The sequence below is a fragment of the Copadichromis virginalis genome, linkage group LG15, assembly GCF_057382275.1.
Source record: "Copadichromis virginalis isolate Kocher_CV1m ecotype Utaka linkage group LG15, C_Virginalis_male_GT1.1, whole genome shotgun sequence".
Taxonomy (NCBI): Eukaryota; Metazoa; Chordata; class Actinopteri; order Cichliformes; family Cichlidae; genus Copadichromis; species Copadichromis virginalis.
In genome coordinates this window covers 33,087,844-33,113,460 of record NC_140632.1, presented here as the reverse complement: position 1 = coordinate 33,113,460, position 25,617 = coordinate 33,087,844, and the positions used below count along the sequence as shown (strand labels likewise).

Sequence of the window (25,617 nt, the reverse complement as noted above, 5' to 3'; positions counted from 1 at the left end):
GACACCCAGACCCGATTATTGTCTGACCCACTGAATCACAAAGTCACTTAAATAGAACCTGTCTGACAAAGTGAAGTAGGTAGAAAGAGCCCAAAAAAGGACACATCATTTCACGATCTAAGCAGAAAAGAAACAAAAATATCTATCAGTCTGGAAAGTACTACAAATTAATTTATGGTTAAAATTTTATTTGTGAAGAAGTTTATGACGTCGTTACTACTTAACATTAAAGGGATGGTTGGCTCAACAGAGCTCTGACTTTTTGTCGGCCTGGCTACAGTGCTGAAGAGAAACCTGGGGTTGTTCTTATTTTCTTCAATCAGTGATGAATAGTAAGATGTTCTAGCTTTACAGAGGGCTTTCTTATAAAGCAGCAAACTTTCTCCAGGCTAAACGATTGTCTTCTAAATTTGTGACAGCTTAAAAGTTATCTGCTTTAGCTACGCGTTTGAGAATTATTCAAGGGAGTCAAGTCCTTCTGATTTGAGGCTCTATTTTTCGCAGGAGCTACAGTAACCAGTGTCATACGTAGTGAGGATGTAAAATTATTAACAAGATAATCTGTGGATGTAGCGTTCAGGTACTCTTTGTGATTCTAAGTAATTTTTTTCCTGATTTTTAGGGGTTTTTTTGTTTGGGAGCTGACACAGTCTCTAAGGGGATGGGGTTTTGAAGGGATAACAAGAGGAGAGAAGCCACAAAGAGTTGTGTAGGACTGCAACTTTGCTTCCTGGTGCCGAATGAAATCATCATTTAAAAAATTAATATTTACTGAAATGAACTTTGTCTAATACTAACATTGTTTGATGATCTGAAATATTAAAGTGTGACAAAATGTGAACCGCATATCAAAAATGATGGGTTGCTATTATGCCATTCTATTCATCTTTTGTCATAGATCTGATTGCAGCTATAGTCTCCCTGTATTTCAGCCTAAAAACATTGTTGTATAAATCGGCCTTCATATTTAAAGTACAAACATTCCTAGCATGTCAAATGCTCACAGAATCACAATCTGAGGGAGCTTCACTTGTAGTGTAAATGCCTGTGAGGAGCAATGACTATATCTCTAATATCTCTAATGATACCCTGTTCTCTGTATGGCAGGTAGAGAATTTCTTCTGCATGGGGTCTCCTCTGGCTGTATTCTTAGCATTGCGAGGAATCCGTCCTGGAAACAATGGCATGCAGGACCACATCCTTCCAAAATCTATCTGCAATCGCCTCTTTAACATATTCCACCCTACAGACCCTGTGGTGAGTCACTCGTTTCAGTTCAGTTTTATTTATACAGCGACAATAACAACAGTCGCCTAAAAGCACTTTATATTGTAAGTAAAGACCCAACAACAATACAGAGAAACCTCAACAATCAGATGACCCCCTATGATCAAACACTTCGGTGACAGTGGGCAGAAAAAACGCCCTTTTAACATAGAAAGAAAACGGCAGCAGAACAAGGCTCAGGGAGGGGCGGCCATCTGCTGCGACCAGTTGGGGTGAGTGTAAGAAGACAAGTTGAAGACAGGCTGTGGAAGAATTCCACAGATTAGAAATTAAGTCACACCCATTTCTTTTCTCACCAAGGTGCCCTGGTTCCTCAACAGCTGACGTGGACCATGTCAGGCAAATGATATATATATTAGGGGTGCAACAATATACAAAATTCACGGTTCGGTTCTGTCTCGCTAGCTTGCGCTGCGCTCAGTGGATCTGCACTCGACAGTGCAGCCTAGGCGGAGTAGTTGAACGCAGATCCACTGAGCGCTCAACACAGACAGCATCGTCAGAAGAAAAGTTGATAAAATAAATTAAACATTTTGTATTGTTCGATACATATGCGTACGGAACCGAAAGCACTGTATCGAACGGTTCAATATCGATACGAGTATTGTTGCACCCCTAATATATATATGTATTTACACACACAATTTAAATTATTTTTTATTCTGTCTTTAATGTTAAGCAGTTAAACATATAAGTCAGCACTTGCTGTTTTAAAGCGCTTTATAAATAACGTTGGGTGTGTTTGGCCAGAGATTAATAATAAATAATAATTAAATGCAGACTGGTGAGTGAAAAAGAAACTATTGCAGCACAACTAAAGGAAGATTCAGGGTTATCTGATCCAACTCTAACTATATCAGCTTTTTCCATAAAGGCTTGCCATCTGTGGAACACACTTCCAACCGAAATCAAATTGATTACAGACATCAGATCCTTTACATTGAAAGTTAAAGTTTTGTTAAAGGGAAATCAGAGATGTAGTAATTTTAACTAATGATTTTTAATTTATTTTAATTGTAATTAATTATTAATTAATTATCTATTAATTGTAATTGTATTTATGATGTATTTTGGTTTTATGAAAATGTATGTTTTATTGTAAAATGTATCTATGTTGATTGTAATCCCAACAAGGGACAATTGTTGAAAATTATTGTAACGCACCTAACATGAAACTTATGTGCGTTACATCAGTTTCATGTTTTTTACTTGGACTATGTTAAACTGCACGGAGCCCCGCAGGGGACATGGGAGAAAAAAAAATTAAGACGGACTTTTGCGAGATCTCGCAAAAGTTTTAGCCGCATTCTTCGGAGGCCGCCAGCTCGAAGCCGACCGTGAGGTCGAGGCACGATGTGCCGGGAAAGCGGTGTTCCTCCCGCCTGTAGTAGGTCTCAACCTCCCGTTAGCTTCGAGATGGAGCACTTTTGCAAATACGTGATGTCTTGTAAACCGAGCAGATATCTGACGTTTACACAACTACATTCACGCCTGAAAATATCTTAAAAGTTTATTTTGTGACCCAGAAAGAGTAATATTACAACTAGAGCTGGGCGATAGAACGATAACGATATGTATCGCGATATAACTTTTACTCGATAGAGAAATTAAGCTATCGCGATAGACCTCGCCGCTCTTGTCCTCTTAAAAAATAAAATAAAAATAATAATAAAATAAAAAAAAGGTCAGCCAATCCAAACTAAGTAGCGCAGAGCCGAACCAATCACAGCCGCAGCGTCACGTCGCGTGACTTGTTACGTACAGCACAAGTGTATGAGGTGCCGTAAGGGACATTATTACTGAAACGCTCTCACACACACTACTGAAATTTTAGCTCTCACACACACTACTGAAACGCTCTCACACACACTACTGAAACGCTCTCACACACACTACTGAAACGCTCTCACACACACTACTGAAATTTTAGCTCTCACACACACTACTGAAACGCTCTCACACACACTACTGAAACGCTCTCACACACTACTGAAACGCTCTCACACACACTACTGAAACGCTCTCACACACACTACTGAAATTTTAGCTCTCACACACACTACTGAAACGCTCTCACACACACTACTGAAATTTTAGCTCTCACACACACAACTGAAATGCTCTCACACACACTACTGAAACGCTCTCACACACACTACTGAAACGCTCTCACACACACTACTGAAATTTTAGCTCTCACGCACACTACTGAAACGCTCTCACACACACTACTGAAATTTTAGCTCTCACACACACAACTGAAATGCTCTCACACACACTACTGAAACGCTCTCACACACACTACTGAAACGCTCTCACACACACTACTGAAATTTTAGCTCTCACACACACAACTGAAACGCTCTCACACACACAACTGAAACGCTCTCACACACACTACTGAAACGCTCTCACACACACTACTGAAACGCTCTCACACACACAACTGAAACGCTCTCACACACACTACTGAAACGCTCTCACACACACCACTGAAACCAGAGGCATTTCTGCTGAACAGGAAGTTGTTTCCTGACAAGGAAACTGATGGAAAAAGTGGTATATTTCAAAACACTACAAGGATTTCTACTCAGCAACCTGCTAGTACAGCAGTCCCCAACCTTTTTTGCGCCACGTAAACAATATAAAAATAAAAAAACGATAAATACCATGAAAACCATAAATAGAAATGTGTTCGAATTTTTGTGGAGGAAAAAAACCCATTACATAGAAAGATCTCAGCTTGTGAAGGGATACAATAAAGGTGGTATCAAAACTCCAGAATTAGAATTTATGGTTGGCACCCTTAGAATTAAATGGTTAAAATCTTGTCTGTCACAGCCAGACTCTACTTAGCTCCACATCCCATGATTCTTGTTTAATAAAATAGTATACAGGATTAGAATTTATTCGAAATGTGATTTTGCGGCAAATAAAATCCCCATAAAGATATCAAACTTTATAAAACAGACGTTGCATTTTTGGGAAAATGAGATTTACCCACAACTTCTCCCCATAATTCAACCTTATGGAATAATAGGGTAATAACACTTAATCAAAAATCAATTTTCAAGAGTGACTGGTTTGAACAAAAATATTATATTCATAACAGATTTGTTGGATGATAACGGTGTCATTCTAAGTTACACAGACTTTTCAGAAAAATATTGTCTAAACTGTTCTCAAAGAGAATATAACAAATTTTGTGAACTGGTCCCACTGCCTCTGCTTCATTTGATTAAAATTTTTATGATATACAATAATTTCTCATCAGTGCTCCCAAATTTATTGCTAGGGCAATGTCAGCTGTTTGATAAAAATGCAATAAGAAATTTGTTAGTAGTTTTTTCAAAGACAAAATATTTCATAGTTACAACAGAATGGTTACATGGCATGGTTCTAATTTAGTTATTTCATATACACTGGATAAAGCATACTAAAAATTTATGAAATAGCCTATTCTACCTAAAGTTAAAGAAACACACTTTAAACAAAACTAATACTGTGGCAGAATTTCTAAAAAAAGAGATTTGGCTTTGAGGTGGATCAGTGTTCTTTTTGTACTGATGAAAATGAAACCCTAGAACATCTTTTTTTTCCCTATGCCCTATCAGACAATGTATTTGGTGCAACTTAAAAAATTGGATTTCCCTAAATATTAATGATGTGCCACTGTTTGAATTACATCATAATTTTTTTTATATGGATCATCTAGCATTGGATGTCTCAGACATTATTAACATCATCATACTTTTGAGTAAATATCATATCCATTGTGCTAAATGGAGGAACGCTAAGCCTTCTCTCCCTGGTTTTATTGATGATTTTAAGATATTTTTCTTTGCTAAAAAAAGACAAAAAGCACATATGCCAAAAAAATAACCAGGATAATGCACGTCTCCCGCTATTCTAAATTTTGACTTATGCTGAGGCTAATATATTCGATTCAATTCAATTCGATTTGATTATGGGGGATTTTGACAGTCAGAAATATTATAATTCAGATCAGTACATTTACATATTTTTGTATTTAAAAAAAGGAAGCTGACACACGCAAGACTTTATCAAAGGTGTGCGCATCACAGCAGATGCCTTTGTGTCAAAGTAGCTGAAGATAAAACACATAAAAACATGAAGGTGGTTTTCCTGGCCTGGGATTTTATAAAAAATATTCTGCAGTACATCAAAAAAGAAAACCATTAATCAACATATGAACGTTACCTCTGACGTTACAGTGGTTTTATTAGAGACACGGCTAACGTTTTGCATTTTGCATAATTTAAAAAAGTTAAAATTTATTCAGTATTGAACGGCAGAAATTAGGTTTTCTTTTCGGAAGTATGTAAAATGAAAAAAAAAAAAAAAACAGCGGCCGACTGCGCTGTAAACAACAGTAGACTTGTGCATAACAAGCAAGCGAATAATACAGAAAACAGATTTTTAGACGGGAAAATGTTCTTGAAGTACAGAGAGAGAGAGAGAGAGAGAGAGGGCTGTGCATGACGTGCGATTTTATCGTGGTGGAAGCAAAACAGTGAGGGAATTCATGACGATGTTTATGTGAAGCGCAGTTTGGATCTTCTTTTGCTGCTGGTTCAGTCAATATTGTTTGGAGAGAGATCAAACTAACAGCTTTAGAATCGGCGCAAAAACGGCGTGAAAACAAAGCGCGGACCTGCCGACAGATCAGAATCAGCGAGCTGTCGGCTTTCAGCCCCGACCGTGTCCGTGCTGTCGGGTGAGAAAGGCGACATCTCACTGATTCTGATCCGCGGGTCCGCGCTGTGTGTTTACGACTTTGTGCAGAAGCCGTGTACCTGCTCTCATTTACTGTCTTAGCTGTTTGGTGGTTGTTGAAATTTTGTGAGGTTTCACCAGAGATTCTGGCATTTCGGGTAAAATAAATTTATATTAAAAAATCGATTCAGGATTTTAATGAATCGATTTCACGTTATCCAAGCCAGAATCGATTTTAATCAATAAATCGATTATAAAAACCCACCCCTAACTAACAGGTTGCTGAGTAGACATCTGTGTAGTGGTTTGTTTGAAATCTAACACTTTTTCCTTCAGTTTCCTTGTCAAGAATTAACTTCCTGTTTAACTGAAATGCCTTCCTGTTCAACTGAAATGCCTTCCTGTTTAACTGAAATGCCTTCCTGTTTAACTGAAATGCCTTCCTGTTCAACTGAAATGACTTGGTTTTTCAGTAGTGTGTGTGAGAGCGTTTCAGTAGTGTGTGTGAGAGCTAAAATTTCAGTAGTGTGTGAGAGCGTTTCAGTAGTGTGTGTGAGAACTAAAATTTCAGTAGTGTGTGTGAGAGCGTTTCAGTTGTGTGTGTGAGAACGTTTCAGTAGTGTGTGTGAGAGCTAAAATTTCAGTAGTGTGTGAGAGCGTTTCAGTAGTGTGTGTGAGAACTAAAATTTCAGTAGTGTGTGTGAGAGCGTTTCAGTAGTGTGTGTGAGAGCGTTTCAGTAGTGTGTGTGAGAACTAAAATTTCAGTAGTGTGTGTGAGAGCGTTTCAGTAGTGTGTGTGAGAGCGTTTCAGTAGTGTGTGTGAGAGCTAAAATTTCAGTAGTGTGTGTGAGAGCGTTTCAGTAGTGTGTGTGAGAGCGTTTCAGTTGTGTGTGTGAGAGCTAAAATTTCAGTAGTGTGTGTGAGAGCGTTTCAGTAGTGTGTGTGAGAGCGTTTCAGTAGTGTGTGTGAGAGCTAAAATTTCAGTAGTGTGTGTGAGAGCGTTTCAGTAGTGTGTGTGAGAGCGTTTCAGTAGTGTGTGTGAGAGCATTTCAGTAGTGTGTGTGAGAGCATTTCAGTAGTGTGTGTGAGAGCGTTTCAGTAGTGTGTGTGAGAGCGTTTCAGTAATAATGTCCCTTACGGCACCTCATACAAGTGCCAAGCCGCACGTGTGTTTGTTTGGGAAGCAGCCAGCGGGTAATGGAGGAAATGAGTGTGCCGACTAGAAAAATCAACCGAGCGTGACCGAAGAGAAAACAGATGATGGTTCCAACGCCGGAGAGATTGTCGAACGGAAGAGCCATAGAAGTTCCGTAGTGTGAAGGTATTTCGGCTATTTCAAGTCTGACAAAAAACAGAGTAGCGTGCACTGTAAATTGTGCCGAAAGCAAGTCTGGAAATACAATGAACTGGTGCATGCGTCACACTGCGCCACATTATTGTTTCGGTGAAATGAATTTCTACAATACTGTTAATTCTACTCCCTGCAGTGTTTAAATGCTTACATATACACACAGTTACTGTCCGTCCACACATACGACTCGGTTCTGCTTCTATGCCCCAGCTTTGTTTACTTTTTCCCACCAAGGCTTCTAGACTTCTGATTGGCCAATATTTCTGCACGGTTAGGAATCGAGCGCCACCTGCTGCTTTGGCATGTTCATAGCAGCGTTTTCCTTCATTTCTGCCTTTATGTGTGGACGGGATTATTTTTTAAAACGAAAACGGAAAATCTCAGTTTTCAAAAATACCCGTGTACGTGTGGACGTAGCCTCAGTCTCTGACTGGAAGCGCTAATTCGTCATTCGGCTTTTGTCAGACTAAAGTAACTGTTAAAGCTGTTTGAAAAGCTAAGCTATACAACAAGGAGAGATTGAGAATTTCCTTGTAGTTCTCAGTTTATTTGATATTGACAAAAGTTAGTCAGTTTTGTCTGTTCTTCTGTAAAACAAACTAAGATTTATTTTTAGAATTAATATTTTGTTTCTAAGTGGAATTGACAATTTAGTCTGTTTCGTTTGTTCTATTTTGAAACTTAAACGCTTTAGCGGCTGCCTTTTGTGTAGTTTGCAATATTTGCCTTTATTTATCTGAAAAAGTCTCATGTTCCTTAAGTACATCTACCCTGTTGAACTTATTATGGGAAATAAATATTTAAATAAAAACAAGCTGCTGATTATTTCACATTTTACTTGTGAGCAACGGCACATTTAAATCTTACAAATATAGTTATTTGGCTTATATCGTGATAGATATCGTTATCGCCTGAAATGAAAAAAACATATCGTGATATGAAAAAATCTCATATCGCCCAGCTCTAATTACAACTAAGTAATTGTTGGAATTCAACTTTTGCGAGATCTTGCAAAACCGCAAAGGTTTTGCAAGATCTCAAGTTTGTTTTACGAGATCTTGCAAAACTTTTGCGAGATCCCGAGTTAGATCTCGCAAAAGTCCATCTTCATTTTTTTTTCTCCCATGTCCCCTGCGGGGCTCCGTAAAACTGCACTGTCCCTTTTAAATAAATAAATTCAAATTCAAATATGCTTTAGCAAAAAGCAACGTTTGAAGCCAAATATTAAAAGTAGAGAGGATGTGTGTATCATGGGTCCAAAGTGGGAGCTGTTGTGGCTGAAGCGCCACAGTTATGTATCTTATTAACCTGCTGAGATAATAAGTACCTATTTTAATGATCAAGCTATTCATATCTTGTTCAATGAATACTGACAAAGATAATGTTACAAAAGGTTACGGTAGTATTACACTAATATAAATTTAAAAAATTTAAAGACAAGCTTACAGTCATGATTAAATTGTGTCTTTAAAATACCTAATGAGTTTAAATATTTGTTTGTTTTAGGCGTACAGACTGGAGCCTCTAATCTTAAAGCACTACAGTAACATTGCACCTGTTCAGATCCACTGGTAAGAAATGTCAAGTGTCTTGTATATAAAAGATGTTTTCCAGCTGTAAAGGCTAGAATAAAATAAACTTTTTGGTTTTGTGTGTAGTAATAACTATCATGTCATTTAAGTAAGGGCGAAATGTTTCATTGAGCAGAGGTTGATGTGATGTGCAGGTACAACACTACCAACCCGGCACTGTATGATCTGATCCGGCCCACGCTGCTCAATCCCCTGAAGGAGATTGTGTCTGTCTCAGATTCAGAGAGCATCCCTAGCCCTTGCACGTCTCCCCCCCAGCCCCGGCGGCACTATGGAGAGTCAATCACCAACCTGGGCAAGGCCAGCATTATGGGTGAGGATTTCGGCAATAGAGTCATAGATGACAGGAGAACATTATATATATGTGATTTTTTCAACTTCTTATGTTTAAAAATCAGTTTAGTGAAATAATAATATCTGAAATGGATATGAACGCCAAGTAAAATCAGCTGATGTAAGCTGAGAGAAACAGAAGATGCTTGAGCTGCTGATATTGTAGCAGCCCCAGCACTGGGCAGTAAACATTTTCTAAACAAATCAATAGAAGCAATTAGCTCTGGAGAGTAACTTTAACTGGATAAAAGACATTTGATATTACACAGCAGATATAGAGGTACTGCTTCTAACACTATTAGAACTTCACTCCACTAAGCTCCCAAAAATTTAAGATGAGACAAGCCAAGCGTTTTTAGGTCATGAAATTTGTAGAGCACTAGAACGATAAAAACAAACATTTCAAGGTGACATTTTGCTGCCACAGTTGTGGTCCACAGACAAGGGTCATGAACCTGTTGCCCTTTTGCCCCCTTCGAGTGACTCCCTGAGGCTCCCTTGAGAATTAATACGGTTGGTGCATCAATCCAGCTTTTTCCATTACTGCCCAATACCTTGGTTGTGGGTATCCGGAAAACCCCAAAAGGGAGCAGTTGAAAGAAGAAAAGGGCAGAAGACACACGACTTTTTTGAACACAGTAAATATTGTTAATGAAGAACTTTAGATTAGGAATACAAAATAAGATGATCTAATGCATAAATCTAATTACCCCTAAGGTGCTGCAAGTCTCGGAAAGGGAATTGGAGGAATCCTATTTTCCCGCTTTTCCCGTTCCAGCGGCCAGGTGGGTGGAGTGGAGGAGGAGCCATCAGATTCTGAGAGTGGGACCTCTGATGTAAAAAATGTGGGAACAGGAGAGGAAGAAGTAGCAATGGCAGAGAAAGAAGACAAAGACAAACAAATAATGGAGGAAAGAAGGGAGGTGGAGCCTGCCATGTCCCAGTCCACCTCAGCTGTCTTGGACATCACCTCATGTAAGTGCTGTAAAGTAAAGCATCTATGATTTGCTGTGGTTATTGAGATCTTAAACCAACGTAGCTGCTCTTCAGGGGCTAGAGCAGATCATCCACTAATCAGAAGGCTGGTAGTTCAATCCCAGGCTGAGTCTGAATGCTAAAGCATCCTTGGGCAAGAACTCTGAGTTGCCCCTGATGCATTCATCAGAATGTGTGTGTCACACAGAATCTGTGTGAATGATAATTAGAAAGTACTTAGCTATAATCTCTACAAGTAGAGAGTAGTAAATAAGTGAATGAGACATGTATAAAGTGCTTGAGTAAAAGAGTACTATATAAGAACCAGCCCATTTACCATTTCTTTTATCTCCCTGTAATCATTTTTCAGAAACTTTTTTGTGAGTCAAAATCATGTTTGTTCTGTTAAGTCAGTTCAGTTCAGTTCTATGTATATAGTGCCATTTCATAACAACAGTTGCTTCAAGGTGTTTTATATTGTAAAGATCCTCCAGTATCAGAAAGAAACCTCAACAATCACATGACCCGCCTACGAGCAAGCAACAGTGGGCAGAAAAACCTCATAACCGGAGGAAACCTCCAGTGATGTGAGCTGTGAAGGATTATACTTCTTGGATCCTTCACCGCAGACATTAACTCTGTGGATAAAACATAAAGTTCACCAGGGAAGACACAAATGATAACAGGTTGCCATTCCTGAACTGTGCCGTGCACATTGAAGAGAATGGAAACCTCAACACTGAAGTTTACTGGAAACCCACACACATGGACCAATACCTCCTCTTTGACTCCCACCACCCTCTGGAACACAAACTTGGAGTAATCGGGACCGAGGGAACACACACGTGTAAAGGAAGCTCTTAAAACATGTGGTTATCCTAATTGGACTTTCATCAAGTCAGCAAAGACGCACAGAAAAGAAGATCAGACACCAACTAGGGAGGATCAGAAAGACAAAGTCAACAACATTGTCATCCCCTATGTAGCCGGTTTATCAGAAAAACTCAGTCTTCTCCAAGCACGACATCCCAGTGTACTCCCAGCCACACACTCAGATACAAACTGGTTCATTCCAAAGACAAAACTCTTAAACATAAACTTAACAACGTGGTATATGCTATACAGTGCAGTGAGGAATGCTAGGACCTCTACATTGGAGAGACTGGATAAACACATGGCACAACATAGAAGAGCCATCACCAGGGTACAAGACTCGGCTGTCCATCTGCATCTAAAGGACACAGGTCACTCTTTCGAGGATGCCAGTGTTCACATTTAGGACAGATAAGACAGATGATTTGAAAGAGGAGTGAAAGAAGCCATCTATGTCCACTTTGGATGACCATTATTGAACAGAGGGCGGGGCTTAGGACACCAACTGTCAACCCTCTGTAATCCAGTTTTGAGATCCTTCCCAGACACTTTAAAGCCCACTCACATCCTGGGTCATTTGACTTCAGTAAATCACATGATAGGGTGAGGCAAGGTCTTACAATTTGTTCACCCACACCCGTTTTCACACCTTGGCTCATGTGATTAGGTAGAGGAACAATAAGGGGTCCATGACCCTCTTGTGGACACTCCACAAGGCTTAAATCTGGGAATCTCCACCAATTGCTCTTAGAACTGAAGAAGCTTCTTGGATGAGATGTCTTCAAGAAAACTTTAAAAAATCCTGACGCTTTTCCAAGCTCCTTAGACTAGACCTTGGTTAGTTTTTCCCCAGTTTAGATTTTTAGTTTAGTTTATCTCCATGTTCTTTTGCCTTTGTTTCGCATGTATTTTGGCCGTCAATAAACAGCTTGTTTTTTGTTAAACCTGATTCCTGCCTTGAGCGTCTGTATTTGGGTCCTCTTAAATAAATACAGGGTCTGCCACTGCACTGCAATGAAGTGTTTTGAGCAGATAGTGTCTCAGCACATCAAAGACTGCCTACCTCCCTCTCTTGACCCCCACCAGTTTGCTTACAGAGCAAATCGGCCTACAGAGTATTCCATTACCATCACTAGGAAGAGCTGCGAGAGGAAGCTCTTTGTGGACTCAGCATTCAACGCCATAATCCTAGACATCCTTTCCCACCAAACTGGACCACCTCCACATCCCCCCTGCCTCCTGCTCCTGCATCAAAGATTTCCTAACCAACCGGCCTCAATCAGTCCGACTTGACCCCCACCTCTCCACTCTACTCTCACTCAGCATCGGGTCCCCAGAGGGTTGCATTCTCAGCCCCCTACTGTATGTCCTCTACACCTATGACTATACACCAACCCACACAACCAATGTCATCATCAAGTATGTCAATAGCACTGTGATTGAGCTCATCTTTGATGAACATGAGACAGCATGCAGGGTGGAGGTAAAGAGTTTGTCCCACTGGCACTCAGAAAATAACCTGAACCTCAAAAGAACTCATCATGGACTTCAGGAGGCACAGACAGGTCCAATTCCCTCCCACCCATCCATCCTTCCTTCCTTCCTATTATCCGGGGCCAGGTTGCAGGGGTGGCAGCCCAAGCAGAGAAGCCCAGACCTCCCTCTCCCCAGCCACTTCCTCCTCGACCAGGTGTCCGGGGAGACACCAAAGCGTTCCAAGGCCAGCTGAGAGATATAATCTCTCCAGTGTGTCCTGGGTCTGCCCTGGGGCCTTCACATGCCCGGACTACCTCACCCAGGAGGCTCCCATCCTTTTCAGATGTCCGAACCACCTCAACTAGCTCCTTTCGATGTGAAGGATCAGCGACTCTACACTGAGCTCCTCTTGGATGGCCGAACTTCTCACCGTATCTCTAAGGGAGAGGCCAGCCACCCTTCGGAGGAAGCCCATTTCCGCCACTTGTATCCACGGTCTCGTTCTTTCAGTCATGACCCACAGCTCGTGACCATAGGCGACCGGTACAGTGTCCGCATCACTGCAGCCGCAGCACAAATCAGTCTGTCAATCTCTTGCTCCTCCTCCCGTCACTCGTGAACAACACCCCAAGATACTTAAACTCTTCCACTTGGGGCAAGAACTCATCGTTGACCCGAAGTGGGCACTCCACCCTTTTCTGGCTGAGGACCATGGCCTCAGATTTGGAGGTGTTGATTCTCATTCCCACCGCTTCACACTCCAAACCATTCCAAAGCGAGCTGGAGGCCATCACCCGATGAAGCCAACAGAACCACATCATCCGCGAAAAGCAGATACCCCAAAGCAGACACACCCAGGTCCTACGCTCCTCGCCACCGCCCGGCTCACAATGCACCCGACCCCTACGGTGCCTTGTGCGGGTGGTAGGCCTGCAGGAGGATGGGTCCATGTCCCTTTTTCTGGCTGTGCCCAGCCAGGCCCCATGGACTAAGGCCCAGCCACCAGAAGGTTGCCCTCGGGCACCCTCCCCAGACAATGTGCCATGGGAAACCCTACCAGAGAGGGGAAAAAAAAACAGACAACATAGCCCCGGGGATCCCTGGGACACACAAATCCCTCCAACATGATAAGGTAGTGATTCGCGGAGGGGAGGTCCAATTCCCTTGCATCATAAATGAAATATAGGTGTAATCTGTCTCCACCTTCAGGTTTCTGGGCACTCACATCTCCGCCAATCTCACCTGGACCCACAACACCATCGCCCTGGTAAACAAGGCCAAGCAGCAGCTAGAGTAACCTGGACCAGAAGCTGCTGCTGGCCTTCTACCACTCCTTAGTGGAGATTGTGCTCTGCATGGGTGTCTGGTATGCAGGGGCCACAACTGAGAAAAAAAAAAGGCTGCACAGAGGTTAATTAACACTGCCCAAAAAATCATTGGCTGCCCTCTGCCACCCCTGGAGGCCATCGCCAGCTCCTCCTGTCTCAAGAAAACTAGGGCCATCACAGGTGACCCCTTGCACGACGCCCACTACCTGTTCGACCTGCCGCCCTCTGGTTGGCACCTAAAGTCAGTCAGGTCCCACACCTCAAGATTCACAAACAGATCCTTCTCCTTGGCTCCCCCACACCCCACCCACCTCACTAATCTGAGCCATAGTCTGAGTAACCCCCATCAGTCAGGCCACACACACACACACGGACTGTCTTCAGAAGTATTTTTTCTTTGCAGTACTTCCAAGCACTCTATTGCTTTTTATATATTCCTCTTGATTGTATATATTTCTCCTCTTTGTTATGTATTCCCGCTGTCTGCTATTTATATTTTATAGAATAGAATAGAATAGAATAGAATAGAATAGAATAGAATTCAACTTTATTGTCATTGCACATGTCACAGGTACAGGGCAACGATTATTCCTGCACAGCTGGTTTTGTGCACCCACAATTTTGTTGTACATGTACAATGACAATAAAGGGCTATTCTATTAAATTTTTTGATGAGAAAGAAAGGTTGGTGGTTACAAATGTATTACATTCAGTATTTATAAATATGTTTTATGATCTACTGTAGTTTACTAATGCATACCTACAAAATATTCAATGTTTGGTTAATAGTAAGAGTTTAGGCCAAAAGTAGAAATTTTATTGCTCCAGTAAACTGAAATGGAAACCACATGTTGCATAGTGAAAAAAAGTCAAATGAACTTCTTCAGTATGAGTATTCAGCACCAGCCTGGCTCACATGATCTTAGATCCTAATATGGCATTTCTTCTGTTGCAGTGGAATTGGAGAGACGCATTGACTTCGAGCTGCGGGAGGGATTAGTAGAAAGCCGCTATTGGTCAGCTGTGACTTCACATACAGCCTATTGGTGCTCATATGATGTGGCTCTGTTTCTCCTCACCTTTATGTACAGACAACATGAGCTTCCTGAACCTGCTGAAGACAACTCAGACGCCACATAAGTGCAAAGTGAGAGTGGGACCTGTACGCCTGAGTCAATTTACTTTCTTTTTCCAACTTTTGAAATCCAAATTCAATTTCAAAAATGTTGGGATGCTGTATAAAATGTAAATGAAAAAAGAATTTTCAAATTTCAAATTCCGTTTTATTCACAATGCAACAAAGAAAACATATCAGATGTTAACACTGAGAAAATTTACCATAAAAAAACCAAGGCCTTTTTAATTTTATTGAGACTTGTAACCAAGTCTCAAAAAGTTTGCACAGTTTCACGTTTACCACTGTGCACCACTACCTTTTCTGTTGTAGCTGGACTTCTGCGAGAGGAATGCTGCCTCATTCTTGTCTGTCTATGTTGTGTTGCTCTAAAACCTCTATATACATTTCAGCATTGATGGTGCCTTCCCAGATACATAGGTTGCCAATTACATAGGCACAAATGAAACCCTGTACCATCAGAAATGCAGGCTTTTAACTGGGTGCTGATAACAAGCTGGGTGACGCCTCTTATCGTTAGTCCTGAGGATAAGGTATTCATGTTTTCCAAAAACAATTTCAAATTTCTGTTGTGTGTTCAGAGAACGTTTTTCTATTTTGTCCATTCTGAGACAAAGAATGGACTGAGACTGTCTTCTCTGAGCTTTGACCCAGAGAAAAGTGATCATGTTCACATATGGCTTCTTTTTTGCATAATAGAGCTTTAATCTGCATATGTAGATGGCACAACAAACTGTGTTCAGACAGTGATTTCTGGAAGTGTTCCTGAACCATGCAGGGATTTCCATGACAGAATTATGCTTGGGAATCTAAAGACTACCAATCTCATAAATCCTTGAGGAGACTGCTGTTGTAATTTGGTACTATATAAATTAAAATAACATCACTCTAAAACCCTAACCACTAACCCTCTGAATGCGGCTTGTTGTTGGTTCACTGCTGTATAGTTCTACCTCCTTTGCACCGAATATATATGTGTAGCATGGCTTCTTTAATGGTTCCTCCTCCTTTTGTAATAGCGATACTAAATTTAGCCTGTTTGTAGTTTTGGAGACCCAGCACTGCACCCTTGAAAAACCTGTACCTAGCCAGGCCCCTGTAGTTGGTGTAGGAGAAGGTAGTTTTACAAATGTGTGCCTTAAAGCAGATATCCCATAAACCGGAGAGGAAATGGTGTTTCGACACTGTGTCAAGCTTGTGAAGTGCAGATGTTTTGAAACACTGCTCCGAAGCATGGTTCAAAACAACTGGGTCGCATGACCACAACTAAACAAGGTTTTGGTGCACTTCACCCCAATTTCAACCGGTGCCAAACCTGCTCCTTCTAGGCATTACAAAGCACCAGGATTCCAATGTTTCAAGAATCTGAGTCATTTGTAATTACTTCAATTAAACACTGGAATCTATAGTGTAATCAATCCAATATTATATAGATATATACATAATATGTAAAGACCTCTTTTGAATGATTACTAGCATCAAGACAGAGACTGGGGGCTTCTAGCACAAAGCTGACACTAACACCTGGAAAGCTTCAAAATCAACCAAAGACGTCCAAAGTTTGAAGGCTTTGAGGAAAAAACGAGACAGACTGAGCTCCAGACAGCTGGAAACCTCTGTGGTTATTCCAGTAAACACAGTGGTCTTTTCTAAGAATGATTTACTTTGTAAATTAAGTTGCTGAAAGCAATATGACTATTAACAGAGGAAAAATTTTGCTGAAGTACACCGATCACTATAGTCACAGGCTGCCACCCATCTTTAACGGTCCCAATATTTTTCTGGCCTCCAAAATATGTGTTGATCATAATTATTAACAGTCTGGTATGATGAGTAGCTTTGTTTGGAATTGTGCAGAGCTCGTCTGTGCCAGTGTAGTGTACTGGTGTAGTGAAGGTTGGCCAGCAGATGTCATCATGGAGACGGGTTTCAGATTGTTTCAAAGCCTCAATACAACTCTGGCACAAATGCTTTGAGTGTTTCAGTGTTTCACAAAGTCTCACTTTGCCCATCTATAGGTTTGATTTACCCCATTATAACTGCCCTAACACACAACAAACACAGGGGATATAACTACTGGCTGATCAGTCCAGGACGTAAGCACATAAGGTAATAACAAATACTAACAAATTATGTAACACCAAACAAAACAAAATAACTGTTAATTTAATAACCTCTTCAAATCAATAATACTGAACAACAATGCCTAGTGTGAGTCTATATATTAGTAAAAACTAAAACCTGTTTGTAGATTCTGTGTTACCCAGAGAATAGCTTTGTGCGCCAATTCAATTTTAAACAATTTTCTTAAAGGCCACTTTACCTAACTCAAAGCATTCAATGGAGATGTGCCATGTACATTAGCTGAACTGTAAAGACACAAGCATGCAGAGAATCTGACACTAACACCTCACACTAAATTTGCTAATGTACTATGCATACATTAGAATTCAGAGAAAAGTTTAACCTGCCAGTTAAATGTTTTAACTTGTTTTCACTGATCCCTTGTAATATGTGTTTGCACTTTTGTTTTTTAGTTGAAACCCATTATATGTGATGTCCTATATATGCATCGGTGTAGAGAATTTGGGGGCCAACAAAAATTAGGAGACAGCTAACAACAACAACAAGAAAACAGTTTCAACTAAGAGAGGTCTAGGTTCTGCACAGTAAGGATAAATTATATATCCTTTCTGTGTGTAGAACAGTTCTGAATTTGAGAATAGGTTGTTGTTTGTTTGTTTTTGCATTTTTAGCTTGTACCTTAAAAAGTCCAGTCAGCTTGTCAATTGTTTTGAATACCAAAACCTACAAAAAGTACCCTTGGATTCAAATGTACTATTATTTTAAATGTTTATAAAAATATAGTGATGTTTTCATCCTCAGTTTAATATTGAATAAAATCAGATCTAATATCAAATATGTTGGACATGAAATATTATGTTTTCTAAAAATTGTTAGGAAAAGGCCCTAAATGTCTGATGATGTGGGGTGGCCAAATACTCTGCATTGCTGTAAAAGGTAGCATAGCAAGGATACATGGTAAATGAAGACGGTTTTCATGAATGATGCATGATGATACATACTGTATGACTTAAAATCATCAGAGTGTGACCCCATAAACGACTTCCCTAAACCTGCTGGTTTGGAAGTCCAGCAGTTCATCTAAACAAAAGGAACTTAGAGTAAAACAGATATACGTGTGTTTGCTATACCATATATCAGTAAGAGCAGATATAACCTCTCCCCTGACCTTAAGTTGTGTGTGCATGCCAGAGTGCTCTGGGAGGCACACAGAGTCTCCACAGACTACTAAGGATCAACCCTCTACCAACATGACATTGATTATGCAACTCTAAGCATGTATGAGTAAATATTTCTAAGCATAAAAAACAATCCACTATATAAACCTGACACCCTGGAAGCAAAATGAAAACACTAACAATATTGAGAATTAAAAGGTTTCCATATCACATTGAGAAACAGAATATGTCTTTTGGACCCATCAACGATGCTGTTTACATTTTGTACAGTGACAACTTTTTCAGTCTTTTTTTTTCTTTTTTTTAATAAATGTAGTTATGTCAAATGTTACTTTGCAACTGATGAAATGAGAAGTCTAGCTAACACCATGTTTCTGTCTAGCTACCCCCTTCTGCCTACATTGTACAGTTCCTTCATGACTGATGTGGCTCTTATTAGATTCTTGTTGTTTTTTTTTTCCATTTTATGATTAAAAAACCAGGAACATACACTTCTTTCTCTGGTCTTCATTTTACATTGTGAAAGATTTAATTTGTATATGCAGAACACACTTCTGATTTAGCACATACTATTATGGGTGTAATAAAAGATAAGGGAGAATTTTTAAATAAAAATTATATTACTCTGCTTGAAATGTTTAACCCCGTTCAAACCATTTTTGGACAGAAACAACAACAACAAAAACAACTTTAGTTATTACTAATCTATGTTATATGTCCAACACAATATGTCTCGCTCACCATGTCGAAAATGTTTTACACATATAGCAGCAAAGATGAACAGGCACATGGCTAAAAAAATGAGCAGGACACAGAAAGGAATTGGTAGGAATACTAGAGCGAAACACTAGCTAGTGCTGTCAACCCAGGTACAGCAAGGCCTATGACTCAATGCCCCGCATGTAGATCCTGGAATGCCTCAAACTATACAAGGTCAACAGGACCTTTAGATCCTTCATCGGGAACTCAATGGGGATGTGGTGAACAACACTAGAGTCCAACTTCAAGAAAATAGCGCAAGTCACCATTAGGGATGAGTATCGAACACCGGTTCTTGTTGAGAACCGGTTCCCACTGTTTCAATTCCTTGGAATTGTTTGCCATTTTTGCAAACGATTCCCTTATCGATTCCAGTCGCTCCGAATGACGTCACCACGTTGCGGAGCATCAATTACCTGGCAAGAAACATGGCGGCTCAAACGCTCAAAAGTTTGGTTATACTTTACGAGAACAGATGACAACAGGGCAACTTGCAATACTTGAAAAGTAGACATTTCACTTAAGGGAGGAAACACTACGAATATGCAAAAGCATTTGCTCACAAAACATGCGATAACCTTAAATGAATGTCGTGTTTTTAATTCCGCTCCGGACTCGTGAATCTCAACCCAGCAGCAGTGGTAACGTTTGCACGTCCTCTCCCGTTAATGCGGCAGGTAAATAATCAACTAACAGTGCATATTATGTTCGCGCGATCTGCCTTATTACAAAACCTGCCATTACTGTGCATTTAGGTGACCATGATGAGAGACACAGACAGAGTCTGGCTCAGATGCTGGCATTTCTCACTGCAGTCAGAATCATATGTTGCATGAATGTTTTGGAGATGTTCACACAGGTGGTTGCTGTTGCCATTCCTGGTTAAAAATCTTGAAGTTGAGGATCACTGTGAAGAAATTCCAGGGATGGCTCTGGACAAACTGCACTGCAGAGAACTCCCTGAACCCTGTTGTAAATATTATTATCTTCTCAATTGTGGATGTGATTGCTCCCTCTAGAATAAGACCAGAGAAATCATAACAGGCAAACATTAATTTTGAACATGCACTCTACAACGTTTCCTACTGAATCAATCAGATAAAAATTGAAGGTGAATACTGGAGGTGATCTCTTAAAAATGCCACCACCTGGTTTTCTGCTGTTCACCTGTTCTCTGTACTGGAAAATTTTAAAAGGAGCTGTTTGTAGAAGATGTCTGGTTTCACCTTTGTAGTGTAGGCCTGTGACAAAGTAGGGGGTGGAACACAACTGGATAATATTGGATTTTTGTTGGAAAAATATCCATCCATCCATTCTTAAAGCAGAGAAGCATATGAATAAATAGATATTGGAACAGGTCATGCCATTCAAGTGATTGCTGTGACCTGGGACCTGGAAGATGTTCCTAACCATTATGTGCTTGTCGCCAACCTTTCTAACAGGACTAAGGCAACCTGCAATCACCAGGTAGTCTTGTAGTTCAGAAATTTGATTTTGGATGTCCTCAGTGGTCTGAGGATGAACAATCGGAAGAAAAAATAATGTTTCAGATTCCAAATGCACTGCAACAGATTCTCTTTTTAAAAACACATTACATGTTTTGGGTCCAGTTTTCTGGGCATGCAACTTGGGGACAGCACACACAAAAAAACAACAAACACAGAAACCTAGGTGTGTGCAATAACATTAGGAGAATCATTTAAAGTAATATAATGTACTGAAAAAAACAACCACTATGTTTGATGCTTTATCATCTATTAAATATTAGATACTCTAAGGCTACTGTTGTATTGTGATTGTTATTTTCCATTTTTTAATTTAGACTTAAAAAATGCCCATGGATTTCATCATTTCGATCTTTGGCTGCACGTCTCCATATTAATTACATCTTCAGTTTTTGGTAAAGCATTACTTGGACCCTTTGTTAAACATTCAAACAGACTGGTGGATAAGGTCCTCCACTGCGAGGAAGGTCCTCTTAAACAGCTATCAAAACTGACAACACAATGATATTGACAACAACAGAATATGTACAGAATTTGCCTATACTGTAGATTTCATTTCTGGATTGAACTTACCTGTGAAATCAATGGCCAAATTCTTCTTTTCTTCTGTCCCCTCAAAGCTCAATGATTACTCCAGAGATTGTATAAGCAGCACCTAAGTCCACTACCGGCATCATTATCGAATTTAACTTGGATGCGGTTTTTGGGATTGTAGGATGTGAGAAGCCTGTAAAAGCATCATCCAATATAGTCGAGTAACTGATGTTCAAAAGGTATGTGCTATTCATACCAGTTCTTGAAGCTATTCCAGAAATTAAGTCCTTTGCTAATACTGTATGTCTACACCTTTGTGTAATGGGGAAGGCTTTAGGACCCAGGGGACCCAATGGAGGGTATAAAAGAGGAAGTAGCAGCTGGTGCTCTTCATTTCCACTGATGAGCGGCTGTGAACAATGGTTGTGTGAGTAGGTGAAGAGCCTGAGAAGTTTTAATTGTCTGCTACACAAACAGTTGTTTTAAACCTCTACAGCAGAGGTTCAAGTAGTGATTTTAGAAGATAAGCCAAGATAAGCCAGGTGTGCAGCAAACACAGTTGTCTGCGGGAGGGCAGGCTGCACATGTGAATTTGTCACTGTTTTTTCCTCCTTCTCTTTTTCGTTGTGTTTCTCTCCCAAGTTGGTTTTAGAGTAGGGTCACCTTTTAAAACTGTTTGTTTTGATGCCGGGTTTGTTTTTATTTCTACTGGGCTGGTGCAATATTAGTCTGGCAATGTGCAATCCCTGAGCTGGGCTCTTACCTTAGGGGAAGTAGATCTTTTAGAGGTGCTCCATGTGGATTTGCAGTGAATAAGTTTTATTAAGAGTGATTTTAGTGCCACCGATTATTGCCTGAACTAAAACACTTAGTGCATGCGATAAGTGTTCTGTTGGGCTCGTATTTATTTGGGGTGGATTTGTTTCTTTTAAAGCAACGAGCATCTGGGACCACCGGGGTAGAGCAAGCCCTCAGGTGATAGTTGCATTGCTGGCAGGTTGCACCAATAAGACTATCTTGTGGTTGTTAGTGACCTTTTCCATTTTGATGTTTTAGGCCTTTTGCATGCCCTTTGTGTTCTTTTAAAATAAATTTTAACATATCTGACTGATATTGACCCTCTTGTCCCGTTTATTCTGGGCTCGTTCCTGTAAGAGCTTTGGGCCTGAAAGTTTGCACAAGTAGTATAGAGGCCCTTAGTGGTTACTCGGTGGCGTTTACTCGCTACATTTGTCTGTTGTTTGTCTTTAAAAACGTGTACATACAGTGGGGCAAAAAAGTATTTAGTCAGCCACCGATTGTGCAAGTTCCCCCACTTAAAATGATGACAGAGGTCAGTAATTTGCACCAGAGGTACACTTCAACTGTGAGAGACAGAATGTGAAAAAAAAATCCATGAATCCACATGGTAGGATTTGTAAAGAATTTATTCGTAAATCAGGGTGGAAAATAAGTATTTGGTCAATAACAAAAATACAACTCAATACTTTGTAACATAACCTTTGTTGGCAATAACAGAGGTCAAACGTTTACTATAGGTCTTTACCAGGTTTGCACACACAGTAGCTGGTATTTTGGCCCATTCCTCCATGCAGATCTTCTCGAGAGCAGTGATGTTTTGGGGCTGTCGCCGAGCAACACGGACTTTCAACTCCCGCCACAGATTTTCTATGGGGTTGAGGTCTGGAGACTGGCTAGGCCACTCCAGGACTTTCAAATGCTTCTTACGGAGCCACTCCTTTGTTGCCCGGGCGGTGTGTTTTGGATCCTTGTCATGTTGGAAGACCCAGCCTCGTTTCATCTTCAAAGTTCTCACTGATGGAAGGAGGTTTTGGCTCAAAATCTCACGATACATGGCCCCATTCATTCTGTCCTTAACACGGATCAGTCGTCCTGTCCCCTTGGCAGAAAAACAGCCCCATAGCATGATGTTTCCACCCCCATGCTTCACAGTAGGTATGGTGTTCTTGGGATGCAACTCAGTATTCTTCTTCCTCCAAACACGACGAGTTGAGTTTATACCAAAAAGTTCTACTTTGGTTTCATCTGACCACATGACATTCTCCCAATCCTCTGCTGTAGCATCCATGTGCTCTCTGGCAAACTTCAGACGGGCCTGGACATGCACTGGCTTCAGCAGCGGAACACGTCTGGCACTGCGGGATTTGATTCCCTGCCGTTGTAGTGTGTTACTGATGGTGACCTTTGTTACTTTGGTCCCAGCTCTCTGCAGGTCATTCACCAGGTCCCCCCGTGTGGTTCTGGGATCTTTGCTCACCGTTCTCATGATCATTTTGACCCCACGGGATGAGATCTTGCGTGGAGCCCCAGATCGAGGGAGATTATCAGTGGTCTTGTATGTCTTCCATTTTCTGATGATTGCTCCCACAGTTGATTTTTTCACACCAAGCTGCTTGCCTATTGTAGATTCACTCTTCCCAGTCTGGTGCAGGTCTACAATACTTTTCCTGGTGTCCTTCGAAAGCTCTTTGGTCTTGGCCATGGTGGAGTTTGGAGTCTGACTGTTTGAGGCTGTGGACAGGTGTCTTTTATACAGATGATGAGTTCAAACAGGTGCCATTCATACACGTAACGAGTGGGGGACAGAAAAGCTTCTTACAGAGGACGTCACAGGTCTGTGAGAGCCAGAGATTTTCCTTGTTCGAGGTGACCAAATACTTATTTTCCACCCTGATTTATGAATAAATTCTTTACAAATCCTACCATGTGAATTCATGGATTTTTTTTTTCACATTCTGTCTCTCACAGTTGAAGTGTACCTCTGGTGCAAATTACTGACCTCTGTCATCATTTTAAGTGGGGGAACTTGCACAATCGGTGGCTGACTAAATACTTTTTTGCCCCACTGTATGTATTAAAATTATACAATAGAAGCTGTTGTGGAGGTATGTAATAACGACAGGAGAGGTCTCTGTGTCTCACTCCAACTTTATTAACTGACTCTCAGAACTTCACATATATTGAGCGCCAAAATCTCCACCCCAACACTTCTGTTCAACTTGGGTGTGAGTGGAGCCACCTGGTGGTCCGCCACACATACCCCCCCCTGAACACACAGTTAGGTCCCTATTCAGTCCAGGACCCTGGGTCTAAGCAAACGACCCGAACGACTGAACCTGGGAGGGAGAGAACATGCAGAGGAAGGTCCATCCTGTGAACGAGGCTGGTGAAGGCGAGCAGGAAAGGCAGGAGGAGGCTCAAACGCCGGTGGTCCGGGGGTAGTCCTGGGGGGAAAACCAGAGTCTGTCAACCCCATCGAAGGAGGGCGGCCACGGCGAGGGGCCTGGGCCGGCACTACATTACCGTCCGGAAGAACATGTGCAGGTTTAAGTCTGTCAACACACACAGTCTCCCTTCGACCCCCAAAATCCAAAACAAAATGTTTCTGGCCCGGTTCAATAACCCTGAATGGGCCGTCATACAGCGGCCGCAGCGGTGTCCTGTGGGCATCGTGCCTGACAAAAACAAACTTAGCAGTCTCTAGAGTCTTTGGAACAAAGGTTTCAGGCACGCAATGGTGCACCGGACCAGGAACCCGAAGCGAGTGCAAAAGCGGGTTGAGAGATAGCACCGATGGATCGAAGCAGGGAGGAGGATTTTCGGGCAAGAATTCTCCTGGCACGCGGAGGGGCTGACCAAACACTAGCTCAGCTGGGGAAGCGCCGAGATCCTCCTTAACCGCAGAGCGCAGCCCAAGCAAAACCCACGGGAGGCGGTCAACCCAATTGCCATCCTTTAAGGAGGCGCGAAAAGCAGCCTTAAGCGACCGGTGGAACCGTTCACACATCCCATTAGCTTGCGGGTTGTATGCGGTTGTGCGGTGGACTTTAGCCCCCAGTCCATCAGCCATGGCCGACCAAAGCTCGGATATGAACTGGGGGCCTCTGTCTGACGTAATGTCCGCGGGTGGGCCGAAACGCGAGACCCAGCTTGACAAAAACGCCTTGGCCACCACTGCTGCGGTAGTGGACGCCAGGGGGACCGCCTCCGGCCACCTGGTGGTCCGGTCAACAACAGTCAAAAGGTGCGTAAAACCTTGTGACTGCGGCAGAGGACCCACCAGATCGACATGCACATGATCGAAACGTTTGCCGGGTATGAAGAACGGCTCCAGGGGCGCCTTGGTGTGTTTATGAACCTTCGCACGCTGGCAGGGAATGCACGCCGACGCCCATTCCTTAACAGATTTGCGAAGGCCTGGCCAAACAAATTTAGAGCTGACCAGTTTAACAGAGGCCCGGACCCCTGGATGAGAGAGAGCATGTACCGAGTCAAAAACTCAACGACGCCAGGAAGCGGGAACCACTGGGCGAGGGCGGCCGGTGGAAACGTCACAGACGAGGAGGGGACCACCGTCCTGCACAGGTCTGTCCTCTAGTATGAGGCCCGTCTGGGTGGATTTAAGCGCGAGGATGTCCGGGTCACTGCTCTGATCGGCAGCCATGGCG

The 25,617-nt window shown here is 41.6% G+C and overlaps 1 protein-coding gene across 1 annotated transcript in view; it reads left to right on the top strand.

The window, feature by feature from the left end:
• Positions 1-18,841, top strand: part of ddhd1b (DDHD domain containing 1b) — a 37,978-nt gene extending 19,137 nt beyond the window's left edge. The window contains exons 9-13 of the mRNA XM_085432966.1: positions 1,108-1,257; positions 8,882-8,946; positions 9,102-9,280; positions 10,018-10,275; positions 14,908-18,841. Coding sequence (XP_085289092.1) covers positions 1,108-1,257; positions 8,882-8,946; positions 9,102-9,280; positions 10,018-10,275; positions 14,908-15,092 — 837 coding nt within the window. The 3' untranslated portion in view covers positions 15,093-18,841. The remainder of the gene's footprint in view (positions 1-1,107; positions 1,258-8,881; positions 8,947-9,101; positions 9,281-10,017; positions 10,276-14,907) is intronic.
• The last annotated feature ends 6,776 nt before the right edge of the window (positions 18,842-25,617 follow it).